Source organism: Mycteria americana, chromosome 9, assembly GCF_035582795.1.
Source record: "Mycteria americana isolate JAX WOST 10 ecotype Jacksonville Zoo and Gardens chromosome 9, USCA_MyAme_1.0, whole genome shotgun sequence".
Taxonomy (NCBI): Eukaryota; Metazoa; Chordata; class Aves; order Ciconiiformes; family Ciconiidae; genus Mycteria; species Mycteria americana.
The window spans coordinates 33,124,295-33,150,025 of record NC_134373.1 but is presented as its reverse complement, the minus strand read 5'-3'; the positions used below and the strand labels follow the sequence as shown (position 1 = coordinate 33,150,025).

At 51.2% G+C, this 25,731-nt stretch overlaps 1 protein-coding gene across 3 annotated transcripts in view; it reads left to right on the top strand.

The window, feature by feature from the left end:
• LOC142414483 (uncharacterized) overlaps nt 1-25,731 on the top strand; it is a 60,367-nt gene that overhangs the window by 14,037 nt on the left and 20,599 nt on the right. For all 3 annotated transcript variants that reach the window (XR_012777095.1, XM_075511765.1, XM_075511764.1), the window contains 13 exons: nt 10,409-10,666; nt 11,680-11,910; nt 12,279-12,572; nt 13,246-13,443; nt 13,957-14,265; nt 14,676-14,990; nt 16,114-16,446; nt 17,381-17,689; nt 18,385-18,714; nt 19,443-19,739; nt 20,277-20,615; nt 21,680-23,041; nt 25,286-25,405. Coding sequence is in view for 2 of the 3 variants with exons in the window: in XM_075511765.1 (XP_075367880.1) it covers nt 10,409-10,666; nt 11,680-11,910; nt 12,279-12,572; nt 13,246-13,443; nt 13,957-14,265; nt 14,676-14,990; nt 16,114-16,446; nt 17,381-17,689; nt 18,385-18,714; nt 19,443-19,739; nt 20,277-20,615; nt 21,680-23,041; nt 25,286-25,405 (4,695 nt within the window). In the remaining variant the exon portion in view is untranslated. The remainder of the gene's footprint in view (nt 1-10,408; nt 10,667-11,679; nt 11,911-12,278; nt 12,573-13,245; nt 13,444-13,956; nt 14,266-14,675; nt 14,991-16,113; nt 16,447-17,380; nt 17,690-18,384; nt 18,715-19,442; nt 19,740-20,276; nt 20,616-21,679; nt 23,042-25,285; nt 25,406-25,731) is intronic.

Genomic DNA, 25,731 nt, shown 5'->3' with positions numbered 1-25,731 from the left:
AAAGCAAAAGGCAGGTCTGGAAGGGATCTCAAGGCATCTCCCAAGGGATCTCAAGATACCTCCCCTTGCAGGATCACCCCAGAAGATGTTTGTCTAATGCGTTTTTAGAAATTTACTGCAGAGAAGGGTTTCACAGCATCTCTGAATAGCTGTCCCACTACATCTGTGCCATTATAGGTAAGAAAACACTTTCTTATCAGAGAAACTGTAGCAGCTGGTAGTTAAACCTCCTGCAAAGAGAGATATCCCATACAAGTGGTGGCCAGGTTTCACACTGCATAACTTGTAAGATCTCATGAACTGACAAGCTAGTAATTTAGCAGTCTGGGGAGGTAACGCAAAAGGTAACCCTGGGTATTGAACTGATTTCTACCCCTGTGATGGGAATGAATTTCCAGGAGTGGAAACATCAGCAAACCAACTGCGCATGATTTGCTTTCCTTGTCAATTGGAATCAAGGACCCTGATTGTGGAGCATAATACTGTGCTTGTAATTCAGCCTTTATCTTTGTGCTGGAGCTGGGCATAATTGTATCTGTGTCTGGAGGGACAAGGAGAAGGGTTTCAGTAGCTGGTGCTCACAAAGGCATCTTTAGAAAGCTCCTTACCCCTGGTACAAGCTTGGAAGAGCTTAAAGGAAAATACCCCTGACTAGCTTTAGGCATTTGAACAGTCATCATTGTGTGATTCGGATTCAGTTACAGGACTAACATCTAAATGTTAATTCTTTTTAGGACATTATCAGCTCTTTCAGCAAGTACAGAATGGGGCTGCAGTATTAGACTGGCAGCCAACCCTGCAGATAAAAGCCCTTTGAGAGGATGTTTCTTAGGAGGGAAACTTGATCGGAGAGTGCAGAATAATCGTGAAGATGGTCTTTTCTGAGGGAAATGGAGCAAATATGATGCATGAAGAAAGGCAAATGAGGACCAGGAGGCTTCTGACCTGGGGAATGGGAGTACCAGCAATTTTGTGGCCTCTGAGAACAGTCCATACCATGCAGACAGAGATCCTCATAATCCTGTCCTGCAGATTGCTGGTACGCCTGGAGATTGTACGGTGCTGGGTAAGCCGTGTCACGTGCTGGGTTGAGACTGAAGTTGATGGTCACTTGATGGCAAGAACGTGCCAAGGCACTCGGTGTGAGGTGGCTCTGTGCTGCGTAATATGGGTCAGTGTGTGGGCAGGTGGGGTTTGGGTGCAGATTTCTGGCCTCTTTGTCCTCTGCGCTGCCTCGCTCAGCACACAGGGCTCGTATGCATCAGGGCAGACTGTGACCTGACCCTGACTCCCTGTGTGTCCTCAGTGACAGCTCGGAGGGTGACAGCCTAAACCTGCCCTTCTCCATCACCCATTTCCACTGCTGGCCGCAGGGCTCGGCCGCGGGGCTGCCTGCTGCAGAGCAGAGACCTGCACGCAGCCAAAATAAGGCATCTTGTTTTCAGCCTCCCCGAAAGGCATGCAGAGAGGCACTGGAAATGGTAAATCCCTTCCCCCCTGGTTCTCAGAAAGGAAACGTGTGACTGCAGAGGCAGGGGAGAGCGGCGCGGGGCAGCGGGAGGGATGCCCGCTCCAGCCACCCCGGGGCACGCTGCTGTTCCGCGGTGGTGGTGGGGACTGGCTGGTGGGTGCCAGCGGGGAAGGACCTGGCTCGTCCCCTGGAAGAAGGAGGTCCGGCACCATCCCGAGCGCTGCCACCACCGCTTCCGGCAGCAGATCGGTGCGGTGTCATCTAGGAAATGCGATTTAGATCATCATCCTTTTGCAGCAGATGGGGGAAGGGAGGTAGGGGCCCTTACCTCTTCTGGGGATTCATTTCTCTTTAAGCTGCTTTATTTTTTGGCCTGTTTGCCTTTTTCTCCATCCCCTCCCAAGTCTCACCATCCCTTGCTGGAAGAGTGGGAGCCATGAGAGGATCCGTGGTTCCCACTGCCATGACACCATGCCCTGCATCCCACCTTCAGCTGGGAGGCCAGACCTGGGTATGAGGCTTGGGCTGCCGTCAGTTTTCCCCTGGGATGGGGTTGGGTTTTGCTAGTCCACATGGAAGGAAGAATCCAGCGAGCCTTGTATTGGCGTGTCACCAAACTGCACCCACCCCTTGGTGGCCTTGTGATCCTCCTGCATCCAAGAGGGCCCTTCATCCCTCTTGTTCCCACCACGTCCTTGAGAAGTTACTCACTTCCCAGGGTGGTCATCATCCCTGGTGCAGCCGCTGGCCAGCAAAGCTCTTTGGCGTGTGCTTAGCGTTAAGCACAGAGAATAGTTCCCCGGGGAGCTCTTCTTAAGTGCGTTGCTGGAGCGAAGCTCTGGTCAAGACACCTGGACCAAAGTCCACCCTGCCGTGGTGGGCAGCATCACTTGGCTCCTGGGAGCCCGTGGCAGCCCCCGGCTGCTCCCGGCCTGGCCTCTCAGCATGGCAGCACCCCTTTGCCTACTCCCTCCTCCGTCTTCCCGGTATTTATGGTCCCCTCCTGGCTGTGGGAAGCAGCTCCTGGGCTCAGACCACTTTGGAGCAGGGACCTGTGGTTTTGTTTCCAGAGTCTGACATGAAAACACCACCTCGTTTTCTCCTGGGTCTGCAAAGGGCTGGAGTCCTTGGCTCCTGGGGCAGATGGCTCCAGCCGCACGTACGCTTCACACGGCTGGGCATCGCTTTTTGTCATATGTTGAGGTTTAGTGCAGAAAAACCTGTGCTTTGGTGTGTAGTTCTGGTGGTTTTAAGCACAATCCCAAATAATCACAAACACCAATAGTTGGGTTTTTTCCCTGCAAGATCCGTTTTAAGTTAAATACAAGTCACTGAGCTTCTATTGGGAGTAAATAAGCTACACAGAGTGACTCTGGTTATACATGAGGTCAGACAGAATGAGCTAATGCTCCCTTCTGGCCTTGAAATTAAACTTTTCAGAAAGCAAACTTTCATCCTGCAGCTTCTAAGCTGCTAGCACCTTTCCGTATGGAGGAGCCCAAGCCCTGGGGCTGCACACCACTCCGCACCTTGTGAGGCTGCTCATCCCCTTATCGCTGAAATATAGCCCTGCTTGGAGGCAGTTTTCTTATATTACCCGGTTTAAATGAATGCAGGCAGCTGCTGGGGGCATGTGATGGTGCAAGAAAGCCGTACAATGGAGTGTGATGCCCTAGTTAACATGCACAGGGTAATTAATCTCGCCATAGCAGCAGCAGGCTAGCTCCCCTGGAAATATTGTTCTAGCAAGCCCTATGTGAGATTTTTACCTTGCAGACAAATTCCAGGTTTCTGGAATTATTCGTGTGAGAGCTTTGGAGAAAGGTCCATGTTAGAAATTAAAGTCGTCTGCTTACAAAAGCCAGCAGCAGCATCGTCCTGCTCTCTCCAGCCCTGTTTCTTTCCACTTAACCAGCGCTGTACGCACTGCCATGGCTTTTTTTCCTTTTTTTTCCCTTTCTTTTTTGCAGCCAGGATGTTTTTTCTTGCCTTTTTATTGTTCCAGTGACCTAGCAACTCCACTTTGGTGGAGCCCTGCCAGGAGACTTCCTCCCCGAGCCGTCTGACAGTCTCCAGCAGCACTGCCCTCGGATGGGAGCACAAGTTAAAATGACACCGGCCTGGGTCCCTGCACAGCTTCTGCTCTGCCTTCGCGAGCGCCGGCGAGGGTACCGCTGGCTTCCCACCGAGCAAAGCTTCCAGGGGACTTTAAAAACCCTGGAAAGAGGAAGGAGAAGCGCTGCGTGGGTGATATTTTCTGTAACGTTTCTGCAGGGTGTTACAGAAAAGCCTGGAGGATTTTAGAAGTGAATTAGGTGTTGCTGGGTTTTAGCATTTGGGATCTTGCAGTGCAGACAGGGTGGTTGGAGACATTTCAGCGTCACAGCGTGGTGGGAGAGGGGATGGAGAGGAGATGTGAGTGCTCAGAGAGCCGTGCCATTTGGGAGATTGCTTTTAGCTTATTTTTATTAACGTTTACTGAAAATGGTGAGAAAGAAATCCCTTTGGTAAGCGCTCCTGGGCCCCGTCAGCCGGTGCTGGGGCAGAGCTGCCTTCACACCCCCTGGGGCTGCAGGGGCTTTTCCAGCATTAACACCGGGAGACAACGCCAGAGGGGATACTTTTGAGATAGAAAATAAACGAGCCAGCAAGCAAGTGAACACAGCTATTTCGGGCTTTTTGCTCAGGAAAGGCATGAGGGACAGAGGTCCCAGGGCCTCTCTGGGGCTGGAGGCTCGGTCCCCTCTTCACTGGCTGTATGGATGGATGGGTTGGGATTTTATTAGTGTCTCAGCATGGTTATGGGTTTTTTTGGGAGTATGGGTAGTCATGAGACAGCTTATCCCTGTTGGAAGTGGACTTGTAATTGAACGTGTTTTCCAAAGACTTGACAATAAAACGGGACTTTTCTTTTTAATTCAGTTGCCAAAAGCTATATAAAAACAAAAGCTCATGAAGAGAGGTTTAAGGCACTGCTCTGAGCCCTGGGACGGTGGTTTTCAGGCAGCGTGGGTCCGTGTGGCCCCAGGGATCTGTGGATTGAGCCCAAACTGTCCAAGAAAGATAAGTAAGAAACGCAAGGTTTCATAGGCTTGAGCTGGTGATCTGGGAGCCTGCACCTCCTCAGGGAGATGTTTCGGACACCAAAATTAAGAGGCTGGAAACCACTGGGTAAGCAGGACAATATCCTGTCCCTGCACTGTGCAGGTTTTATCCCCGGTTGCAGGTGGGCTGTATGCATGCATCCCACGCTTTTGGAAATGACCACAGGTTTCTGTGCGTTCTTTATTTGGAGTACCTGTTTCTCTGCTTTAGGGTACTGCTCTTAAGAGCAATGGTTGGATGCCTTTTTTTCTTATGGCATCTCTGAGCATCAGGCTCTCAGATCATCAAAAAAGGTTAGGAAGCAAAAATGGCCTTTAGCATCCTCCATGGTTTTACAGGTCCCGGAGGGGAGGTGGTGTGGAAGTGCAGTGTGTTTTTGTCTCATAAAGCAGCACTGCAAGCAAAGTGCCGTGGCCTGGCATAGGAAGGGCTGACGACAATGCCGATGTCCCCAGCCCCGTGGGCATCCATTACCCATAGCAGCCAGGTAGGCATTAGCCACTCCTTGGCACTCGGAGCTTGCAGGGTCTGCTGCTGGCATTAAGCCCCCATCACCTTTCTCGAGCTGACACGTTAAAGCTCCAGCCACCTTTGGTGGCTGCATAAATCCTTTGTATTATGGTTAAGATTATTTAATGTCCTGCAAATTGCTGTCTTGCACTGTGTGGTACCCGGTGGGGAGAGGATGAGGAGCATGAGGACCAGAGCAAGGCGCTGCTGGGGGATGTGTCTATAGGGCACCCCATCCAAACCGAGCCCCACAGCAGGGTGGGAGGTGCCGGCAGGGCTTTCCTGCACCTCTTCTCTTCCCCGTCCACCCTCGCTTGCCACCTTTCTTCATCCAGCCTGAATAATTCCTTTTATTAATATCGAAAGAATTAGTAAAAAAGGGTTGTCCGCATGTGGTTAAAAACCTCTCGCATTCTTCCCGTGCTTAGTGCACACAAGGGACCTTCCCCATGCAATATTATCAACGTGTTTACGCTCAACTGACCCGTCTCAAGTATGAACATTTTTTTTTAAGCTCCATTTCAGCCCACCCGTTCCCCCCCTGCCTCGAACTGCTTCTTTCAGGGCAAGAACAAGGAAGGAAATTGAAAATCCCAGAGAGCCCTGGACGGTCCAGATTTAGGGCTGTAGCTTTTGTTCGCACAAACTCACTTGGCTCCTAACCGGCCTCCACCCATGATCCCGACATCCGCAGCAGCCGTTCAAAACACAGCGCAGAGCCCGGCCCCGGCGGGGACCGGCAGCCACCCGTGCCGCCCGCTGCGGGGCCGGCAGCCCCAGCTTTGCTCCCCGCTTCTCCTCCCTCACAGCCCGCCTTTCTCCCTAACCTTTTCCTACAGCCGGCAAGGAGTTTTCTAAGTTGAGATGAGGTTTTTTTCCCTCTGCGAGCCTCGGATGATGTTAAGATTATGCAACGTTAACAGATGTGGGCTTTATAATTATAGCTGCCTGTCCTCGGGAGGAGCCTGCTTTAGCTTCACGCGCGCTCAGCTCAGCATGGGATGCTCCCAGGGTGGCCGTAGCCCTGGCAAAACAGCCGCTGTATGGGCGGCCGTACTGGGAACGGTCCCCGGGGAATCACCACCCTCCCGAGGAGGGACAGCTCCGGGGTGAAGGGCTGCTCTGGGCAGCCAAGCAACCACTCTTGGCTTTCCTTGTGTGCAAACACAGATTAAATTTGCGTTCCCCGGTCAAGGGAGTATTTTTCTGCCCTTTGAGGAGAAAAATCCCTTCTGCAGGAAAGCAGCGGGGCTGGGATAGCTCGTGGTGCACCTTGGCTGGCTGTGATGCTCCTGCCAAATGCTGTCCCGGGGATGTTGCTCCCCTGGCGTTAGCAGGATACATCCCTCCTTATTCCCTGCCCTAAAATGTCCATGAGAGATCACAACCACTGCTGAAAACTCACAGTATTGTGCTTTTCGGTGTTGTGCGATCCCATGGTTGAGCCTTGAGCATCACCATGACGTTGTCCCGGCAGCAGCCACCTCCTGGCCAGGGCGATGCCTGGCCCGTGCTGCACCCAGGGCTGGAGACAGAAAATCACTGGTCTAAAGGGGATTTTTCAGGAGTCTCACAAGGTAGGCATCCAGCCGGGCTGCCAGGGGCAAACCCAAAGCCTGGAGAAATCAGCTGGAACTTGATCTGTTTGTCCTGGCCACGTTATAACTCGGCTCCCAGCAAGCCGCGGACTTGTTATGCTTGCGAAGAAAAAGTAACTCCGAGCCTCGACCTGTCTGGTGAGCATCACTGCTAGTTTTAACTGGGAAGGAAAACACTGGTCCGGCGGGTGGCAGGAGGGTTTTGTGCTCGAAGTCAGATAATTCTCTTGGCGGCTGCGGTTGCGTGGAGCTAAACTGCGGAAAGCAGTTGGCAGCTTAGGACGTGATGAAAATGTTAGTGACAAATCAGTACCTGAGCTAAAGGGCCGCTCTGCTTTAAGCCTTTAATGCATCAGGGGAGGCCAGATGGTCCCGTGTTTATTTTTTTGGAAGAAGTTTGCATCTGGTCCATCCGCTCCAACGGAGGGTCATCTTTGAAGGCTAATTTCTGCAGGCAAGTCAGAGAGGAGGTTGCAGTTGTCTTGCACTTCTGGCAGGCTTGATGACTGTGATGAGCTGAGACTTCATGTCTATTTTGTTGAGCAGCCTGATTTTTGGGGGTTTCCTTACTACATGCTGTGGGTTGGATTTTCCAGCACGGCTCGTGCTCTGCACCCACCAACCGGGGAGCTGAGCCCATGCTGGCACAAGGTTTTCCTCCCTGCACCAGGGCCTGACATACCTTGCAGGGCAGAGTTAAAAATGCCAGATTACTCTAAAAAGCCTGTGTAAATAATACCTTCTTATTCAGCCCGTCCACTCCCTGGCTGCACGCAAAGCCAAGTTTGCTGGCGCCCATGATAAGGGGAAGGATTTTGCTTCATTTTATTCCCAGCAGCTCTGCAGAGCCAAAAGAGGATAGAGAAAACTCCGGGGTGGATTTGCAGGGCGAACAACAACCAGACAAGCAACCGGCAGCATTTTACTTTCAAACCAGTTACCGTTCAATCAAGGGTCATAGCGGAAGGTACTGCTTGCTGGCATTTCCAGGGTTATTTTTAAGAAGTGGCAATTAAATGCCTGCTGCAGTGCCCCGCTATATATTTTAGCGTGCCTGGCTGGAGTGCTTGTTGACAAATGACTTGGCAACCTGAGAAAACAAATTTCCCCCTGTCTAGTCTCATCCCCTAAGGGTTTCTCTAAGCAACTGCTGCTTTGCCTTTTTTCTGTGCAGCAAAGCTGGCTGCTGGGGCACAGTAAGCATGAGTTGCACAGCTGAAAGCTTTTAGCGAGAGGAGAATGGAGGGAAATTCAGTGTGCCACCCTCCAGCACACGCAAATTTTTCAGCATCAAGGCTGCTATAAATGGATTTGCGGGCTACAATTACAGGCTGGGTATTGGCTTGCAAATGAGCGTAGCGAGCATCCCCTGAGACTTTGCATCCCTTCATACAAGGGGCAACAACAAGCAGCTTGTTACGTGGGACGGGAGTGGGCTCAGGGGACAGGGCAGGCTCCAACCAGCAGCAGCTGCTCGGTGTGCTCGGTGAGGTGGGCATTGCAACCACGGCTGGGGCTGTCATTAAAGGCACCCAAGGGGCTCTGCTCCCCTGCAGCTTGTCTCCTTGGGCCTCGTGGTGCTCAGACTCCTGGGATGAAATGCAGACTGTCCTACCTGCATAGCTCTTTTCTTCTTGGTGAGTTCCCACTGGAGCTATTACGGGAGAGAGGAGACCGCTCCCGAAATGCCACCTCTGGTGTGGCAGGTACAGCAACCCCAAAGGAGACATGCAAGGCAAGGAGGAGTAGGTGTCCCAGGGGGGTTTCTCTGAGGCACAGCTTTCTTACAGAAAGTGCTTGGAGGCCAAGGACAGATGTGCAAGGCTTAACCTTGAACATCAGAGCTTTTGGGCAGAGACTGAGCGGTGCCTTTAGCCACTGCCTGTGTGTCATCCGCAGCCCTGATTTGAGACGCTGTGTGCGTGCCAGGCAGGTTATGTCCTGTAGCCTGGTGGATCTTCGAGCTGCAAAGTGGGGAGAGTTCCTCTCCCTGTATGACTTTTCTCCGTTTCTTGAGAGGCTTCAGACCCTGCCACCCTAAATTGCAGTTTGTCTAGCCAGGTTCCCGCTCTGCCCACCCAACGAGCAGAGCATGCTACGGGCTGTTCCAGCCCCGAGATTACATTTGGTTATAAGGAAGATGGGCAAAACTGGGATCTCGCCATTTCAGATGACACAGCCGTGATATAGACTTGCTTTGACTTGCTGTGGACTTTGAAGAGCATCTGAGGCTGCAGTTCCAGCCAGGCCTTGGGGCTGTAACATAGGGCAGGGACAGTCGCTGCTGGTTTTCACATTGACAGATGTGCAGGGAAATCCTTGCGCAGCCCTGGCTGGCACCACGGGCTGGAGATCCCAATTCCCCCAGCAAATCTCACTGGAACCGCTCGTGGGAGCTGTCAGTAGATGCTCTGCTCCAGGCGGCGTCAGGCTGGATGGCAGACCCAAGGCTGAAGCTACAGCTACCACACCAAGTCCTGCTGCTGCTGCTGGCGGTCAGCGTTAATGACTGAGCCGAGAAATTGGCTACTGAGGAATGTCTTCAGTCCTTGCTTAGGGCCCGATTTGGGAACATGTTTATATTCTAGAGATGCACACAGCCATCTGTATGCTTTTGGAGATCCCGTAAAGCATGTAATACCTGTTGACCTCCCTGGGGCAGTCATTTTTGGGTCCATGAGATACAGCAGATGGTAGAAATGCGGAAGAAACTTGTGCAAAGATGGGGACGAGATTGCTGCTGTGACACATCGGCATGGTGGGGAGCAAGCGGAGGGAGGGGAAGAACTAGCTAAGCTAACGGGTAATGCTGGCTTGGGAACCAACATTTATTCCGTAAATGTGTTTATTCATTTTCTAATGAAATGAGAAAACGATTCTGAATGATGGAAGAGGTGGGAGTTTGGAGCAGCCTTCCAGCAGTAGCAAGAGAGCAGACCCAAACACTTTTAGGATGGATCAGGGGCTCTGGCCATGTTTGCTCACAGAAAATGGACCTGCAGATACTCAAATTTCTTCTCCATCTTGTTTCTCATGCTCTGGTAGACATTAACATCAGATACACCAAAATGTCCATCACCTTGAGGTGCTTCAGCACCTGGATGGCCAGTGTAATCCACACTGTATGTTCATCTCTTCTCTTCTGTCCCGGTGCCTCACGGTGCCTGGATGGGTTATGCCAACCCTCCTGTTTGCCCTGCAGTTCTCAGACAGCTTCACACTGGCTCTCTGGAGGCAGTGGGATTTGAGGTCAGGCATCCAGCAAGCACCGGCCGGGCGGAGAGAGGGGAGAGCTGCGGGGCCCTCCCCGCTCCCATCGCACCCTCGGGATGGGGCACGTGGGCTGTGCTGGGCTCCAGCTGGCCGTCAGCTCTGGAGACCTATACACTCCTCCCATGGACTCCACACTGCACATATCTCCATCCGTTATTTGTTTAAGCCTTTTTTTTTTCTCCTTTAAAGATTTATTTCTCCAAACACACAAAAAAGCTTGGGGGTGCTAAACTGAATGCACACAAAGGTGAGTTTCAGCATTTGGCCCTACTGACCAATCTAATTTCCACTGGTGTGAATCCAAAAATAAATTTCATGTCTGTGTTTTGATTATGCAAAATTTTCTCTAGTGTAAATGAGATCAGAGCTTGGCCTTGGTGTTACTGCAACGAGCCGAGCCTGCACACCCAGCACTGATGGAATTTTAATTTTTTCTTGTTTTTCCCTTCAGTCATCGAAAGCAGCCATCAGGCAAGAAGAAGTTTGGACACGGAGATAAGGACTTCTGGTGCTCTCGTGGACAGCACGGAGCTGGTAACGATGCTGGCTGGGAGCAGGGAGCGGGTATCGCTGCCTGCCAGGCACAGCACGGTGCCGGCGGCGAGCAGGGTCACGGGGCACGTCAGTCCCCCCGCCGGCGGTGGGGATCTCACCCTGCCGGGAGCAGGGCCCCCGGACAGCCCGGCTGCCGCCCGCAGCCATCCTCCTGGTGAGTTTTATCGACGTGAGAGTTGCCGTTTGCCTTACCCAGCCCACGGACCGAGCGCAACCAGTGGGTTAGGAAGGATTCTCGCCCTGTTGCTAGAAATTCAGATTTTTGGAAGAAATCCGATCCCAGGAAAGCTGACTTTTTTTTTAAAATGTTACGGTGAAGGTGATTTTTGGGAGCTGCCGCTGTCGTTATTCGCCACCCAGCAGCACCCCAGAGAGTCTTGCCCATCCATGGACCTCAAAGCAGAGCGGAGACCCCCCTGCATCCCCACGCCTCCTCCCGAGAGGAGCCGAACGCCATTGCAAACTCAGCCTAGATTAAGGGTGCCCGAGTTAAAAATACCTGACCAGCTGTGTCACGATTTGTAGCTAAGGTCCTCACGTGGAGATCGTGCAAGTGAACACTTACCTTTGGGCTTGTTCATAATCTTCACCACTTTTGGTGGGACTGTGGTCATGAGTAAACTAATGTACTTTCTTAAGCATGCGCTAAATCAAAGCCTGTTTCCCACACCAGCAGGACAAGGCTGTGCTGATTGCCCCATCCCCGTTTCAGGTTTTTTCTTAATATCCCCAGATGAAATAAGTGTCTCTCTGAGATATGAGCATAGAGGTTGTCTTTAATTCCTCATTTTTTTCCTGCTTAGGGACTAGAGTGTGGAGCTGGCATGCCCAGGCTGCCAGTTGCTGGCTGTCCTGGCATAAGCTATTTACTGCCTTGTGCATTTTTAATGTTTAAAAAACCAAAAACCCTGTGTTTCTCTTGCCGTGCACAAATGAAGACAAATTTTGAAATACCGATATTTTTTGGTGACAGAAACCCTCTGTTCCCAGCAGTCCCTCTTAGAGCGTGCTCTATGTTAAACAGAGGAAAGATGGGGGATGCTGCTGTGACCCTGTGTTTTGCATACGGTAGGGCTGGGTACCACTGCGGGTGATGTTGCTGCCACCCCAGCCGAGTTACGTTAACCTGCCCAGGGGGAACGTGACTCTCTCTGCGTTGCTTTCCAGCCGCTGGAAGCCATCACCGTGCTGCGGGCAGCTGGGAGAGAGGCAACAGGGCTCTGGCTTCTCCTGGCACCCCTGCAGCTGCCGAGAGGACCCCATGGGTTTTGGCAGCCGTCAGCACCGCTTTGGCCGAGAGGACGCTGGGCGGGCACCGCACGGCCTGGGATGCGGCAGGGCTCGACAATGCGACGAGGACGGTGCTGCTGCTGCTCTCCATGGAGACTCGACCCCCGGGTGAGCCACCCCATCCCGGCCTGGAGGTGGATGCTGTTCCCCGGAGAAACTGGGCATCGGTTAAGCCTGGCTTCCCTGCGTTGCTAGAGCTTTGTGCGCTGGATCCGGCCCTCCATCCTCACCAGGGCAGGGCAGTTCTCAGGCTTGCTTCATGCATGAGGGTGGAGAGGAGGATCCATGTGGCTTCTCCTGACCTTGAAAATTAAGAATTACTCAGTGCAGCTCCCAAACATGGAGTTGCTGTAGGCAGAGTACAGGCAAGGGGACTGCGGGCTGCGGGGGGAGGCGGAGGGTGACAGCGGAGGATGGTGGGTGGGCAGCTCAGCCTGTCTCTGTGCTCTCATTTGCTTTCCCCCATTGCCTTGCAGGCACCGGCAGCCCCTCTCGACCGGCAAGCAGCTGGGTGGGCACGGAGCCCCCCAGCAGCCCTCCCACGGGCACCGGGGCCGCTTCACTCAGACCCTCGGGGGGCGGTGGGGGGACGCTGTGGCCCCTACCCAGCACCCCCCTCCCTGGCTCTCCGGGACAGCCCCAGTCCTCCCCCCAAACTTCCAGTACCCAGACTGGTGTGAACAGCGTGGCACTGCACCTCAGGGATGTCACAGGGGACTCCACAAGCCCTTTCCTCACGGCATTGCCTGCCACGGACAGTGCTTTCGGAGGTGAGCTTTGCTGGCCCACGGGTTTGTTTTAGAGCTTTAAAAAGCCTTTATATAGCTTTTGCTTTCTTGAAACAGAGGAGATGCTGTGCTTTGCATGCGCTCTGTTTGTTATTATTTGGGTGGTTAGCTGAAATTCCCCGCTGAAAGCAGGAAAAAGCAACGGAAAAAATAATTTGGTCAGAAACCCCCATCGTTTTCCACTTAAAAAAAAAGAAAAGGTCTTTGGACCTTATCACTGTGTTTTCTGCAGGGCGGGCAACTGCAGCTGCGAAACGTCTCGGCTGGTTCAGTGCCAGCTGCAGAGCAAAGGCGAGGTCCCAGCCCCCCCGCGCTGTGTGTCCCACCCGAGGGGTGCTGTAGTGGGGCGTGCGGTCGGTAACCCACGCTCACGCCATGCCGGGTGGGTTTGCTCTCGGCTAGATGGGGCGAGACGCCCGTGCTCCAACAACCTGTACGGGGCAACAAACCTGAGATCCCTGGCGCCACATCTTCCCCTCGTTTGTTTTGCCAGCAGCTATTCCTAGAGCTCTCCAAAACAGAGACTTTGCCCCACTCCACATGAACTTACTGAAAACCTCAGCATTGCCGAGTCCTTATCCTATGCCCGGGGCTTGCCAGGAGCAAACGCCTCCCCAGGGCTCTCACATTAACACGTCCCTTCCCTCTGCCACAGCTGCTAGGAGCAGCAGCACGGCTACGGAAAACCCGAGGTCCGGTATCCGAAGGGCAGTGCCCGGCTCCGCGGCTCAGCCCCCAGCCTCGGCGCCCTCCTCGGTGGCCCCAGCATGGGGACGTTTCCCTGGGCCCTCCACGGAGCGCCGGCTGGCCCCTTCTCGCCCCGCTTCAGAAAGCACTGCTGCGGGTGAGCTTGGTGAGTCTACGAGTTGTTGTTTTACCCTATTTTGTGCTGGATTTTGCACTTCCTTAAGCGTTTTTCCCTGTGTCCCGTTAAGCCCTGGGATGTATAGTAAGCTGCAGGCTCATATGGGAACGTGGCTGTGCTCAGGTTTCCCCCCTTTGCTGTTTGATACCATATTCGAGCTCCAAAAAAATACTAAGAGAGCCTGGGCCAATTTCCACCAGTCTTAAAGCAAGGGTGGGATTTAAAGGCAAGTCCCTGCAGTCCTTGTCCCGTGGGGTTTCCCACTGGCCGAGCCGCCCCGGCTCTTGTGAAGCCGTGCTGTCCTGGCAGCGAGCCCCGGGTTTTGTGCAAGGTCTTCCTGCGGCGAGGGGATTCATGCCTTTCCAGAAGAGCACTTTGTCCAGATTGAAAACTTCCTATGCTTAATATCCGTATGTGCGCTGTAAGCATCTGGGAAGAAAATGGATCCATCTGTTTATAATTTCATACGTATAAATCCAGGTTTTTTTTATTGTGCCGTAGCCGTTGGAAGCAGCTACCAGCCGTCCAATGTCTCAGCCACGGAGAGGAGAGTTTCGGGTTTCCCCACCACCAGTACCTCTGTTTCCACAACAGCCACCAAGGGTGGAGGGAGGACATTAAGGTCTCTGCCAGCCAGCACCAGGCTGGCCCAAACAACAGAGATTTCCACCGCTGGTACCAAAATCACCAGCTCTTCAGACCGGACCTGGTCTCCTGGGATGTTTTTGGGAGCCCAGGGTGGTGGTGGCAGAGGTGCCACGGACCCGCTGCTCACGGGCTCGCTGTCTGCTTCGGAAAGCGCTTCCACGAGTGAGTTTTGATAGCTAGCTGTGTAACTCAGAACATTATTTAAAGACTCTTTATAAACAAAATACATCCTTTTTATTTTAAAGAAAGGAGGAATAATATTGTATTTGGCACATTCTGTACGTTTAAATACATTTCACAGAAATGAAAATATGGATAAATATTATTCTTGTTGGAAGAGGAGGATAGATTTTCCTTGAAAACTTTCAGTTGAATTTTGCAAGAAGTAACTTCAGGAGTTCCTATATAGAGACCATTTTTTTTCCCTGTCTTAATGATTTCCCAGTATTAAATATTTCCGTATTGAATATTCACACATACATTGTCTACATCTACTGATAGTGGGATTAAACCTTTCCAGCTGTTTTCATTTACGTGCATGCAGTTTTATATTTCTGTTCTCCTTTTTTTAGCCTTTACCAGCAATTATGAACCCAAGAGCATCCCAGCTGCAGAAGAGGCGACGCTGCACTTGGGTGCCCGTGGTGCTGACGTGCCCAGCGTGTCAGCGGGGGCACGGGGGTCCCCCCCAAACGTCCGCACAGCCGGGGTGACGAGGGGCCCTGCCACCAGCACCGACCCCACCAGCTCTCTGGGGGGGACCTTCTCCTCCTCAGGGGCTGGGACACACCATCCTAACGGCTCACGGGAAGCCACCGACCTCCCTGTGCCTCCCGGGGAGCCTGTGCTCACAAGCTCCCTCTCTGCCTCCGCAAGTGCTTTCAGAGGTAAATTTGTTAGTCTGAAAGTTGGCTGCTTTGGGGTTGGATGGGATTTCACATCCCCACACTGTTTTTCTTTAGATATGGCCATCAGTCGCTATTGGATATGTGGGTATTTTTATTACTAGCTGCCTCGGGCTGGCAGCAGGGCTGGGGGGGAAGGGTGGGAGTGGATCTCAGCTTTTGGGTGAAAAAGTGAAAAACGTCGATGTCCTCATTGCTAACGAAACTCTCGTGCTGGGAAAAGCAGCCATCATTTAGAAATACGTGCATGCGCTTTTTCCCTACTGGAGGCACTTTTGCTGGGGATTTGCAGCTGCCGCCCGGCGCTGTGTCTGCTGAACAGGCTGGTATCTTACAGGCTGCTCTGTGAGAGAGGCGGCATTTTGGGAGTCCCCGGCAGCCACGACAGTGCTGACTCGCCCCGTGCCCTTGGAGGGGTCCCCAGTGAGCTCTGCCCCACCATTCACCGTTAATTCACAATTAAGCCCATCACTTTGCAAGTCGTAGTGCAGCTCCTGCTCCCGGTGAGCTGGTGAAATATCGGCATCCCCAGCGCTGTGGTTTGGGAGAGCCCTGGGGCAGCACGTCTGCTAAACGTGGGGTAAATCAGGCTGGCTCGAACGCCAGGCTGGGGTGCCGGGGTGTTTCTGAGCGTCTTATGGGCGAGGCTGTGTCCGGCCCTCTGTGGTCCTGGGTGCCCGGTGCCGCAGGGGGCTCGGCCCCGTGGCCGTGCCATCAGCCCGGCACTGAAATGGCAGCTTGGCTCTCTAGACTGTCACTAGAAAACCTAAACCAGACCTTTTTTAGCTCATCCTCTAGATATGTTTTGAAGTTAAAGGTATATAGTCCTGATTTAAACAGGCTCAAAGGCACCTTAAATGCATAAATCGGGTATTGCGCACAGCCTGCAGTTAAAAAACATGGTTTTAAGCTGTGATTTTCACGGCTTTTTGTAAGCCACATGTGCCTGAACATAAGGGATTCGCCTCTTCCCAGAGCAGCGTCTTTTCCAGCTTGAGAACTTGGTCTATTCAGTATTTCAAGAACAGTGTACAAACATAGACTGTACAAACGATCCCTCAAATGTATATACGCATAAATGAAACCTGGTTTTATTGTATCTTAGGTGTCAGAAGCAGCCACCAACCAGTTAACAGCTCAACGACAGAGAAAAACCCCTTTGCTTCCTCTCCCACCAGTGCTTTCATTTCAGCCACGGCCACTGGCAGCAGTGGGAGGCCCCCGAGGTCTGCCACGGGCAGCAGCCGATGGGCAGCAGAAGTCTCCATGTCCAGTGGTGGCATGTACAAGACCTTGGACACGACCCGATCCTCGTCTGCGTCTTCTGTGACAGACCCCTACGGAGTTCGTGGGTCCAGAGAAACCACGGATTTCACAGAGCAGGTGGCAGGCCCTTTGCTAACACGCTCTCACTCTCCTTCAGAAGGTCCTTCCCCAGGTGAGCTCAAGTTAGAAGTGAAATACCATTTTTCTTGTAGGTAAAAGGAGGACTGCTATTGTATCTTACACTTGCCTGACTCTTTTCTGCTGTCAAAAGACGTGACAGCTCTGCAGAATATATTGTTTGGAAGGATGCAGTGTGATTTTTGTGTCTGAAATATTTCAGCTCTTGCTTGACCAAAAATGTGGTTTGGGTTTTTTACAGAAAGGGCACATGTGTGGAAAGTTTCATTATGCCAAGAAAAATAATTAACCTTCAAATCACAATTCTTTTTTTACTATCTCCAGTTGCTATCTCCATTTTATAGGCAAGAGGACTAAGCAAGGGGGGGTTAGATCATGTCCCTACAGTCCCAGGGACTGGACTTCGGTTCCTGCCCTCTGTCCTACCCCTTGGACCATGCTGGTTCCCAGAAATTGAACCAGTTCAACAAATTTAAGGCAACTTTGAACGTGGTCTCTGAGGCCCTTCATGCTGCTGTTTGGTCCTAGACCCCTCTGCGGTGCTGAAGGTGTCTGATGCCCCTGACCCCATTTCTTCAGACTTCTTCTCTAAGACCTTCACACTGCTCAGCATTGTGTCTTGTCTGAACTGATTTCCAGGCTTTTCTGGGTTGTTACGATCCTTGTTTGTTCTAGCAGCATGGAGTGTGCTCAGGCACGTAATGGTGAAATCAAGTGCATGGCATAGCAGTTCGACAGTTTGTATATAATAGCACTGTTCTCAGCATCAAACCACATTTTTAAGAAGACAAATTCCTGTAAAGAGGTTTCACATCTTTGGAAATTTCCTATTTTCTCTGGATTGACATGTTCTCATATTTACTTGTGCTTGTACTTGCTGCCTCTGGGTGTTACTGGAAGAAAGCTCGTCTGTTTATTTATAGTTTCACATGTGTAAAAATGTAAATTGCTTCTTTATCACATCTTAGCTACTGGAAGCAGCCATGTGTCATTCAGCATCCTGTCAACAGAGAGAAGAACTGATTTCCCCACCACCGGTACCTCTGTTTCCACAACAGCCACCAAGGGTGGAGGGAGGACATTAAGGTCTCTGCCAGCCAGCACCAGGCTGGCCCAGACAACAGAGATTTCCACCAGTGGTACCGAAACCATCAGCTCTCCAGACCATACCCGGTCCTCTTCGGGAGCCCAGGCTGCTGGTGGCAGAGGTGCCACAGCGCTGTCCATGGACCCGTTGCTCACGGGCTCACCATCTGCTTTGGAAAGTGCTTCCCCAGGTGAGCTCTGACCATCCCCACGGGGCTTCTTTCCGTAGACCACAAACATCCTCTCTGTGTAGAGTGAGGGCACGCTAGAAGATGCTGGACAATGGCATCGTGCATTATGGAGGAAAATTTCATGCATTAGCTGTTTTTTGCATTTAGTCACCAGAAAAGCCCAGCCTTACTGCAAGAGCAGTCTGGCCCCGAGATTTGGTGTGTTTTCTGAGACAGCACAATTTCAAAACCGCCCTGTTGGCTGTGTTTATACAAGCAGGAGGCAACACCAGTCATTCCTGACTCCCGCCCTGGGATGCAAACGCAGCGTTTGCTGACCCGTGCAGCCCTGCCAAGCTTTGTGTCGAGTACCCGGGAGTTGGGTGCTGCTGTAACCCCACCTCGCTCACCGCGGGCGCTGCGGTGTCGGCGCGGGCGCGTGGTGCCCGCGGCTGGAGTGCAGCGCCAGGAGCAGCGCCGAAGGGAAGCAAACCCAGCAGCGCTCCCACGACTTGTTCCTAGTGCCCTCTTCAGGGTGTCCTCCCGTGAGCAGCACTTCCTTGCACTGGAAAGGGTTGTGTCTTCACAGTTTTCTCCAAGTTTAGATCTGCCACGTCATATCTGTGCCGCCAGCCTGAGGGTGGTGATGGAAGAGACCGCGCCCGCCTGTTTACAGCTTAGTAGGCATAAATCTGTTTTGCTCTGTCCTTTCACAGCAGAAGGGACCTCGGCTACGAGAGGACGCCTGACCAATGCTCCTCTCACCAGTACGCCCAGCTCAGTGACGGCCACCAGCGGTGGGGAGAGGACCACAGTGCCCGTGTCAGACACCCACGCAGCATCCAGCATGGCAGGGAGCTCCGCTCCCGCTTCCCCCCACACCAGGTCCTTGGACGTGGTCCTTCTGCCGTCCTCATCAGCAGCAGAGCCTGGGAGGCAGAGCGATGTTTCACAGAGCGGTGCCGGACTCGGTGAGCTTGCAACAAAGCCACTGCCTGTGTTTCCTCCCGGCGTTTCAGTGCCTTCGCCTTCACCAAGTGCTTCAGGTGGGTCTTGTGGTTTGCCATGGAGGGCATCCCTCCTCCTCGCCCCCTTCCTGAGCTCCCACCTTCCTTTTTCTAGCTTTAAACTAGGTTTGCCTTTTTAGCAAGCCCGGTTTATAGCGAAGGGCGTCTGAGCACTGCACGGCTGGTGAGTTATTCGCCTCACGGCACTTGGGGCAGCGCTTCTCGTATCAGGAGCTAGACAGCCAGGCAGCTCTTCTGGGCCACACGTGAAGGCTGCCGTGGAGCCTTGACCTCAGCCCTCAAACCGGGGGAGCCTGGCATGAGATGTGGCGAGGGATCGGTAGACGTTTTTCCCTTCTTTATATCCCAGTTATCATGTGTTTCAGCCTCAGCTCTGCTTCCAGGGTCCCACCAGCGCTGGTTTGAAACCTGCTGGTCCTCTCAAGGGAATTTTCTGCAGGACGTCCAAGACCAGGTCCTACCTCCCTGGCACCGTTCTCCTTCAGAAACGCCATGCATCCCAATCTGTTTTATTTTTCTGGTGTAAAGGGGAAAAGTACAGATCATCTGGGAACCCCACTTAGCAAATAAGTGGTGCTGGTCACCAAGCACCACCTCTGCTGTGGGAATTTAAATATTCAGATTTTAGTCCCTGTAGAGGCCTTAAAGGTATTGTTAATATATAAAATACATATTTTATATATATATATATATATATATATATATATATATATGCATGCATGTATATCTCTGCTTTGCAATTCCAGAGAGAGGAAAGAGAGTTTCTGGTCCTCCTATTGAGACCACGTACGTCTCGACTGCACTCTCCAGCAATGAGGAGGGGACATCTCGGGCTGCTTCTAACCACGGCACGTGGAGCACGGTGGCGGCAAGCCCCACGTCTCACCCAGACATGGCTGGGGAGCCCCGCACTGGCCCCCTCCCATCCTCCACGCCATGGCCTGGAGTGGGACACGTCTCATCCAGCCACGCGGGGTACCCAGAGCCCGAGGTCACCCTTTCGTCCAGGGTCTCCACCTACTCGGCTGCCGATGAACCTTCCAGTGAGTTTTTCTGAACTCAGGGATGGTGATTGAATTAGGAAGAAACCCACTCCCTTTCCCTCCCCCTCTTCCGTGGGGTTGATATGACCACCCACATGTGTCAGAGCTGTTGCGGGTGTCATGGGCAGGATTTATAAGCGGTGGTGATTCTGCTCCTTGGTGTTGTATATCTGCAGCTGTTGGTGCTTAACAAAAAACTCTCAGGAATGAGACATGTAGCTTCTTGCTGTAGGAGACATCTCCTACCTGCCTGGGTTGGGGTAATAATTATATATAACACAAATATGCCATTATGTCTCTAACGGTACCGTTTGTCCCTCTGTATTTGGACAGTCCTGTTTCTTTGGAGTAGGCTTTGTGTGTTAAATCCACATTTAAGGTGATAGATATACAAGATCTACTTAATCTGTATTTAATCTGTGTTTATCTGTGCGATTTTATTCATCTGCATTTCCAAACAGAATTATTGTAGAACTCACAAGTGCTCTCTGCTCTGAGATGATAAAATCAGATGCCTGCTTTTCGATCCTATTCCAGCCATGGGCAGCAGCCATCAGTCCCTAAGCAGCTCGAGTGCCGCGGAAAGGATGTCCAGCCCCATCACTGATCCTGCATACAGTTCATCCATGTCTGCTGGTGATGGAGAGAGGACGCTGCACTCGGTGACAGATGGCACACTGGCCGGTGGCACGGAGAGCTCTGCTTCCTATGCCGAAACCGCCAGCTCTCCAGCACCGGTTGAGCCGGCATCGGTGGAGCAGAGCGGGGCGGCCAACACCTCCACCAGCGGTGGGGGCTTCGCGGGCTTTGCGACGGAGACGCTCTTCACACGCTCTTCCAAGATACCCACTTCTTCTTTCCAAAATGATCTCACAAGTAAGTTAGTGTCTCCTGGTGTACATTTTTTTGGGGGAAGTTCGCATTATCCTGCATTTATCTGTGTTGCATACAAAGTTCTCATTCATTAGTACATGCAGTGCCACTGCGGGTGCACTCAGGAGGCTGTTTTCATCAAAGGACTCAAAGCCAGATCCCACCTGGCTGGGGAATTGTTCCAGAAGTGAAGCCATGAACCTGCCAGGGAAACTCTCCTGTGTTGATGGCCACATTATTTTTTTGCAGCCTAACCAAAATAAGCCTAAGCCTAAGCCTAAGCCTAAGCCTAACCCTAACCCTAACCCTAACCCTATTTATTATTTTGGTTTCTTTTGGGTAGTGCTTTCAGAAATGTTTCATGATGACGTAAGTCAATTGTAGAATTAAACCAAATTTTCAAACCCCTGTTTTTTATTTTTAGAGATTGCTGAACTTAGCTGTATATCCTGAAATTCATATTATAAGATTGACTGCACCTTTTATGCTAAATAATCTGAATTTTTTTGCAGACTGTTGTGCTACTCATTTAGGATTTCCTGACTGCAAAGTGTTCAATCAATGAGTTCACGATAAACTGCAAATTAGTATAAAGTAATAATTTCATCCTGCAGAGGCATGAAGTTCACTGTGTCTAAAAACAAACTGACTGAAGAAGATAGATATTCTTTAGTTGGGAATGGAGGATAAGAGGGAGATGATATGAGTTTTATAAATTATGAGTGATAAAGATAACAGCTTACCTGCTTAGCTTGCCACAAAATATCACAGAACACTAAGTGCTCAATTCCGTTAGAAAAGCAATACTGGAAGAATAGTGTTTTAGAAACCTACATGTTTCATGGGAGCCTTGTGTCTGTCTGAGTTCACCATTTTAGAATGAATTAAGAAAAGCAGAAGATTCCTAATTTGATAGCCATGCTTGTATGGTGCTCTAAATTGTTAGAAGAGCATATGCCAGTTCACAGACAAGAACATTTTATGTATTTAGCAAGTGATTTTAATATGACATGAAACCACTTTCATATTACTCTGTCTTTCTAATATATTTTGTGCTTTTACTCCAGGCTTTTCAAGTAGCCATCAGCCAGTCAGTAGCATCGATGCTGAGAAACGGACCTCGGTTTCTCATACGGATGGCACATACATTTCAACTACATATACCAGAGGAGGAGAAAGGACCCTCTTGTCTATCTCGAATAGCAGCACCTCTGCTGACTCCTCAGAAAGTTCCACCTTTTTTTCCGAAATTTCTAACCCTTCTGATTCATTGAAGTCTTCTGTGGCACAGGACAGGAAGAGCAACGTATCCAGCGATGGCAGTTTTGTTGAACCATCTACAGAGCCGTTGCTGGTACACTCTTCCAAACTGTTGACTTCTGCTTCCGCAGGCAGCATACAAAATACAACTTCCTTCAACGCTGACTCTGAGTTGTTGACCACTGGCCAATCGTCTCTATCTTCATCAGCATTTCCAGCCTCTTCCTCAGTGTCATCGCTGCATCACTCGCTGACATCAACACCACCAACAACTTATTTGTTTACATCATCAGAGTCATCTGAGCCACTCTCGTCCTCTGTGGTGGCATCTTCACCCCCTCTGCAGGCTTTGTCGTCCTCCTCACCCACTTCCTCATTGCTTTCCCCATCTTACTCATTAGCATCTTTATTGCCTCTGTTTTCGTCGCCATCATCCGTCTCGCAGTCCAACGATAGTGGTCAAGGAAGCACCCCTGTGGCTACGACTGTGGTCAGGCGGGTGCCCTCCACAGCCACCATGGCCGGGAGCTCACCCAGAGGGACCGACAAGCACAACGTCACGCACCAGCCCCAAGACAGCACCACCTTCACCTCCACCGGGTCTCCTCCTCTCCCCACGGCGCCCATGGAGCAGCTTGGTGGACTCATTGTGTCCGTGTCCGTTCCTGTGACGGTAACGGAGACCGCCTCATCGAGAGCCACCACTGTCCAGGGAGGCAGCTTTGGGAAGGCAACATCGCTGCTCACCACAGCCAGCGATGCCCCACAGTCTGGGCCAACGGTTGCACCCCTTAGTGCCTCACCAAGCGCAACAAACCACAGCATCATCGTCCCTGCACTGACCACAGTGAAACCTCCTGCACTGACAACACCGGCCAGTCGCCGGCCAACCCCAGGTGATGCTAGCACCACGAAAGCCCACGGAGCTCAAACGCCCACTGCCACTAAGCACGTGTATACCACTGGGGAAAGCACAGAAGCTGTGGATCCCACCACTGCAAGGCCTGGTAAAGTCACCGAGGAAAACATCCCTGTTACGAGTCCTTCTGAAGCCCCTCCAACCAGCAAGACCACTGTGAGCATTGCAACTACTTTGGCTGCTACCAAACCAACCACTGTTCCTCCGTCAAGTAGCACGACCGGGCTGAGGACATCATCTCTGGCAACAGGTAACGTGTCTAAGGGCACTCATCAGTGGTGGGGCCAGGGACAAGGGGGCCAGGAACACCTGGGTCCCACTTTAAGGCTCTTCAGAGGGTTATGTATGTATGTATGACAAGTCTGTTGTCAGCAGGGTTTGAGGATAAGAACTCCGTCTCCATGTTGGTATGGTTAAGCTAAGGGTTTAGCAATCAAGCTGAACTGCTGGAAAAGGGTGAGCATTTTGGTGAACATTTCTGATAGAAATGTTAAGCTGAAATTTGAGAATTTCAAGAAAATAAAGCTGACTGACCTTCCAGGTAAGCGTAGGATGCATTTTATATTTGTCGATCAGTCGACAATATCAATCGTTATCGACCAATATCTATCTTATTCATGAGAAAAGGTGGTTGGCCGGCACTCAGTATTTGTGTTGGAACTTCTTCTGTTATTACGACCTATGGTCGTTTTCTCCCCACCTCACTAAGGGCCTGTTGCTTCTCCTGGTAGGCTACATACCGTAGTCTTGCTGAGTGTGTTGTTACAATGATTTATTGCTGCTGCCAGGCTCCTTATCTTCTCAAGTAAATACACTGACCGAAGTTTTATATGTATGGAAATCGATTGTGTATTTAAAGTTCAGGAGCCTGGCCCTCATGCCACTGTAGGATATTGTGTGTGCTAATTGCATTAATCTCAGTGAAATACTGGCAATAGTATATATTCCTTCCAATAATTAAGTATTTAAAGGTTATTTCTCAGGCTGGTTGGTTTTAATTATAGCTATGGCTTCATGGAAAAATATTCACTGTAGGGGAATGGGGTTTTTTTAACCGAAAAATTAAGGTAATGTATCTTTTTTACCAACTGATTCACACTTTTGCCAAGTTACTCTTTCCTTTAAATACCGAGTTTTGCCATTTACCAGAATGCAAAAGATCCTTCTGCTGCCTTGGACAAGATGCTTTGTACATGGGCACTCGCTGCCGCGAGAGAAGGAGCTGCCCTGGTCCCCACTGTACAAAGCGCAAACTGAAGGACAGCGAAGTGAAAGCCAACGTTTTAAAATACGCCCGCTCATTTCTGGCTGCTTAGATCAGAGACAGCAAATCTCCTTCTCGCTGATGCTGAGGTAGCCGTGCCAGGCTAGTCAAGGCACGGAGATTGCGTCAAATGGTGTGTCCGAACGCGGAGGTCAGCTCGGGACTGTCTGGTCTGCAGGGCCTGCGTGATGCCATGGGGTATCGTGGTGCTGTCAGAAATACACACATGGGTTTGGCTCTCGCGCTTTGTGCTTTAACCGCAAAGCCCATCCTTCCTGCCTCTGCTGCAGTGCTCGGCAGCAGCTGCAAAATAGGTACGAGTGGTGTGTGAGCTGTCTTGCTCATCTTGTAGCGCCGTGTCGCTGACAAGCCCACAGTGCTGCCTACGATCTGCCCTTGCACGTGTGTGTGACCTGCCTTTGTGCTCCTGTGAGTCATACACACAGCAAGAGGAGCATTTTTGACCAGGACATGTTTTTTTTTTCCAAAGGGAAGTATTGGATATCTTCTCCAGAATTTGCAGTTTGAGTTGGCTAATCTATGAAGCGTCTGAGACTACAGTCATTAATACTCAGACTCCATATCTCACGGTGGGTGTCTGCTCCCCAGCCCTTGCTCACCCAGCAGGAAGTGCAGTACGAGTGGTGGCACAGGCAGGGATCGCTGCTGTGACCGTCCCCAGCCTGGCACGGAGGCTGCAGCCCCGGTAAAGGAGGTGACGGCAGCCAGGGCTGCCTCCACCATTACTGGGTGGTCTACGGACTGCATCAGTGTTCAAGCACTAGCTTTGGATCATGGAAACAGGGCTTGCATGAAAAGGGCAGGACTTTGGTGAAGCAGCCCGTGCTCCTGTGTCTAGCTCTGGCTGTCGAGGTCCCTTCTTCGGTCTCTCCATCTATAACCGTAGGGTTGTTTGTCTTTGAAAAGCACCCTGAGAGCTGCAGATGAGCAGTGCGGTAGTCGAGCTGGGTGTTCACATTAACGTGGATCAACACTGGATCCCAAGGGCTTTTGAATGAATATTCAAGAGAAAGTGGTTTGTATTTATTCTTTCAGCTCCAGCAGAATAATTAAGAACAGGATAAATAGTAAGTGCAAATGATGCAATGAAGCATCTGATAATGCTCAGGGGGTCACAGAAGAGGAGCCAAGTTGATCTTTTTTTAGCCCAACAGTTGATGATTTTTGTGATTCTGTAACTATAGCCTGAGTTTTTTTCTGCTTTTGTAGATGTGGATAAATGTCTTTCCAACCCTTGTCCTGCGCTGGCCACCTGCAACAACACCCGTGGCTCCTATATCTGTCAGTGTCCTCTTGGATACGAGCTGGAAAAAGGAAAGTGCAATTTAGGTAAGAAAACAAAAGTGAAAAACCAGGGGAGAAAAATATGGAAATAATTATCTGTAATCTTCTAAAATAAATTAACCTAGGCTCAGACTAGTTCAGGAGCTTAATGTTCCTCCCAACCACCACTTTTAACAAGAGCCTTTTACTGTTTATACAAGTGCAGTGTCTAAAGCCTGTCATGTTGGGGTGCCCCGGGGAGCAGGCGCAGTGATAGCTGAGGGTTTCTTAAAAACACAGCAGCAGAGCAGTGGGCTCATGCTTGTTAGTAAGGACAAATGTGCCCCTTCTGTTCCTAATGTGTTTTACAACCCCCAAAAAGCGTTCAGAAG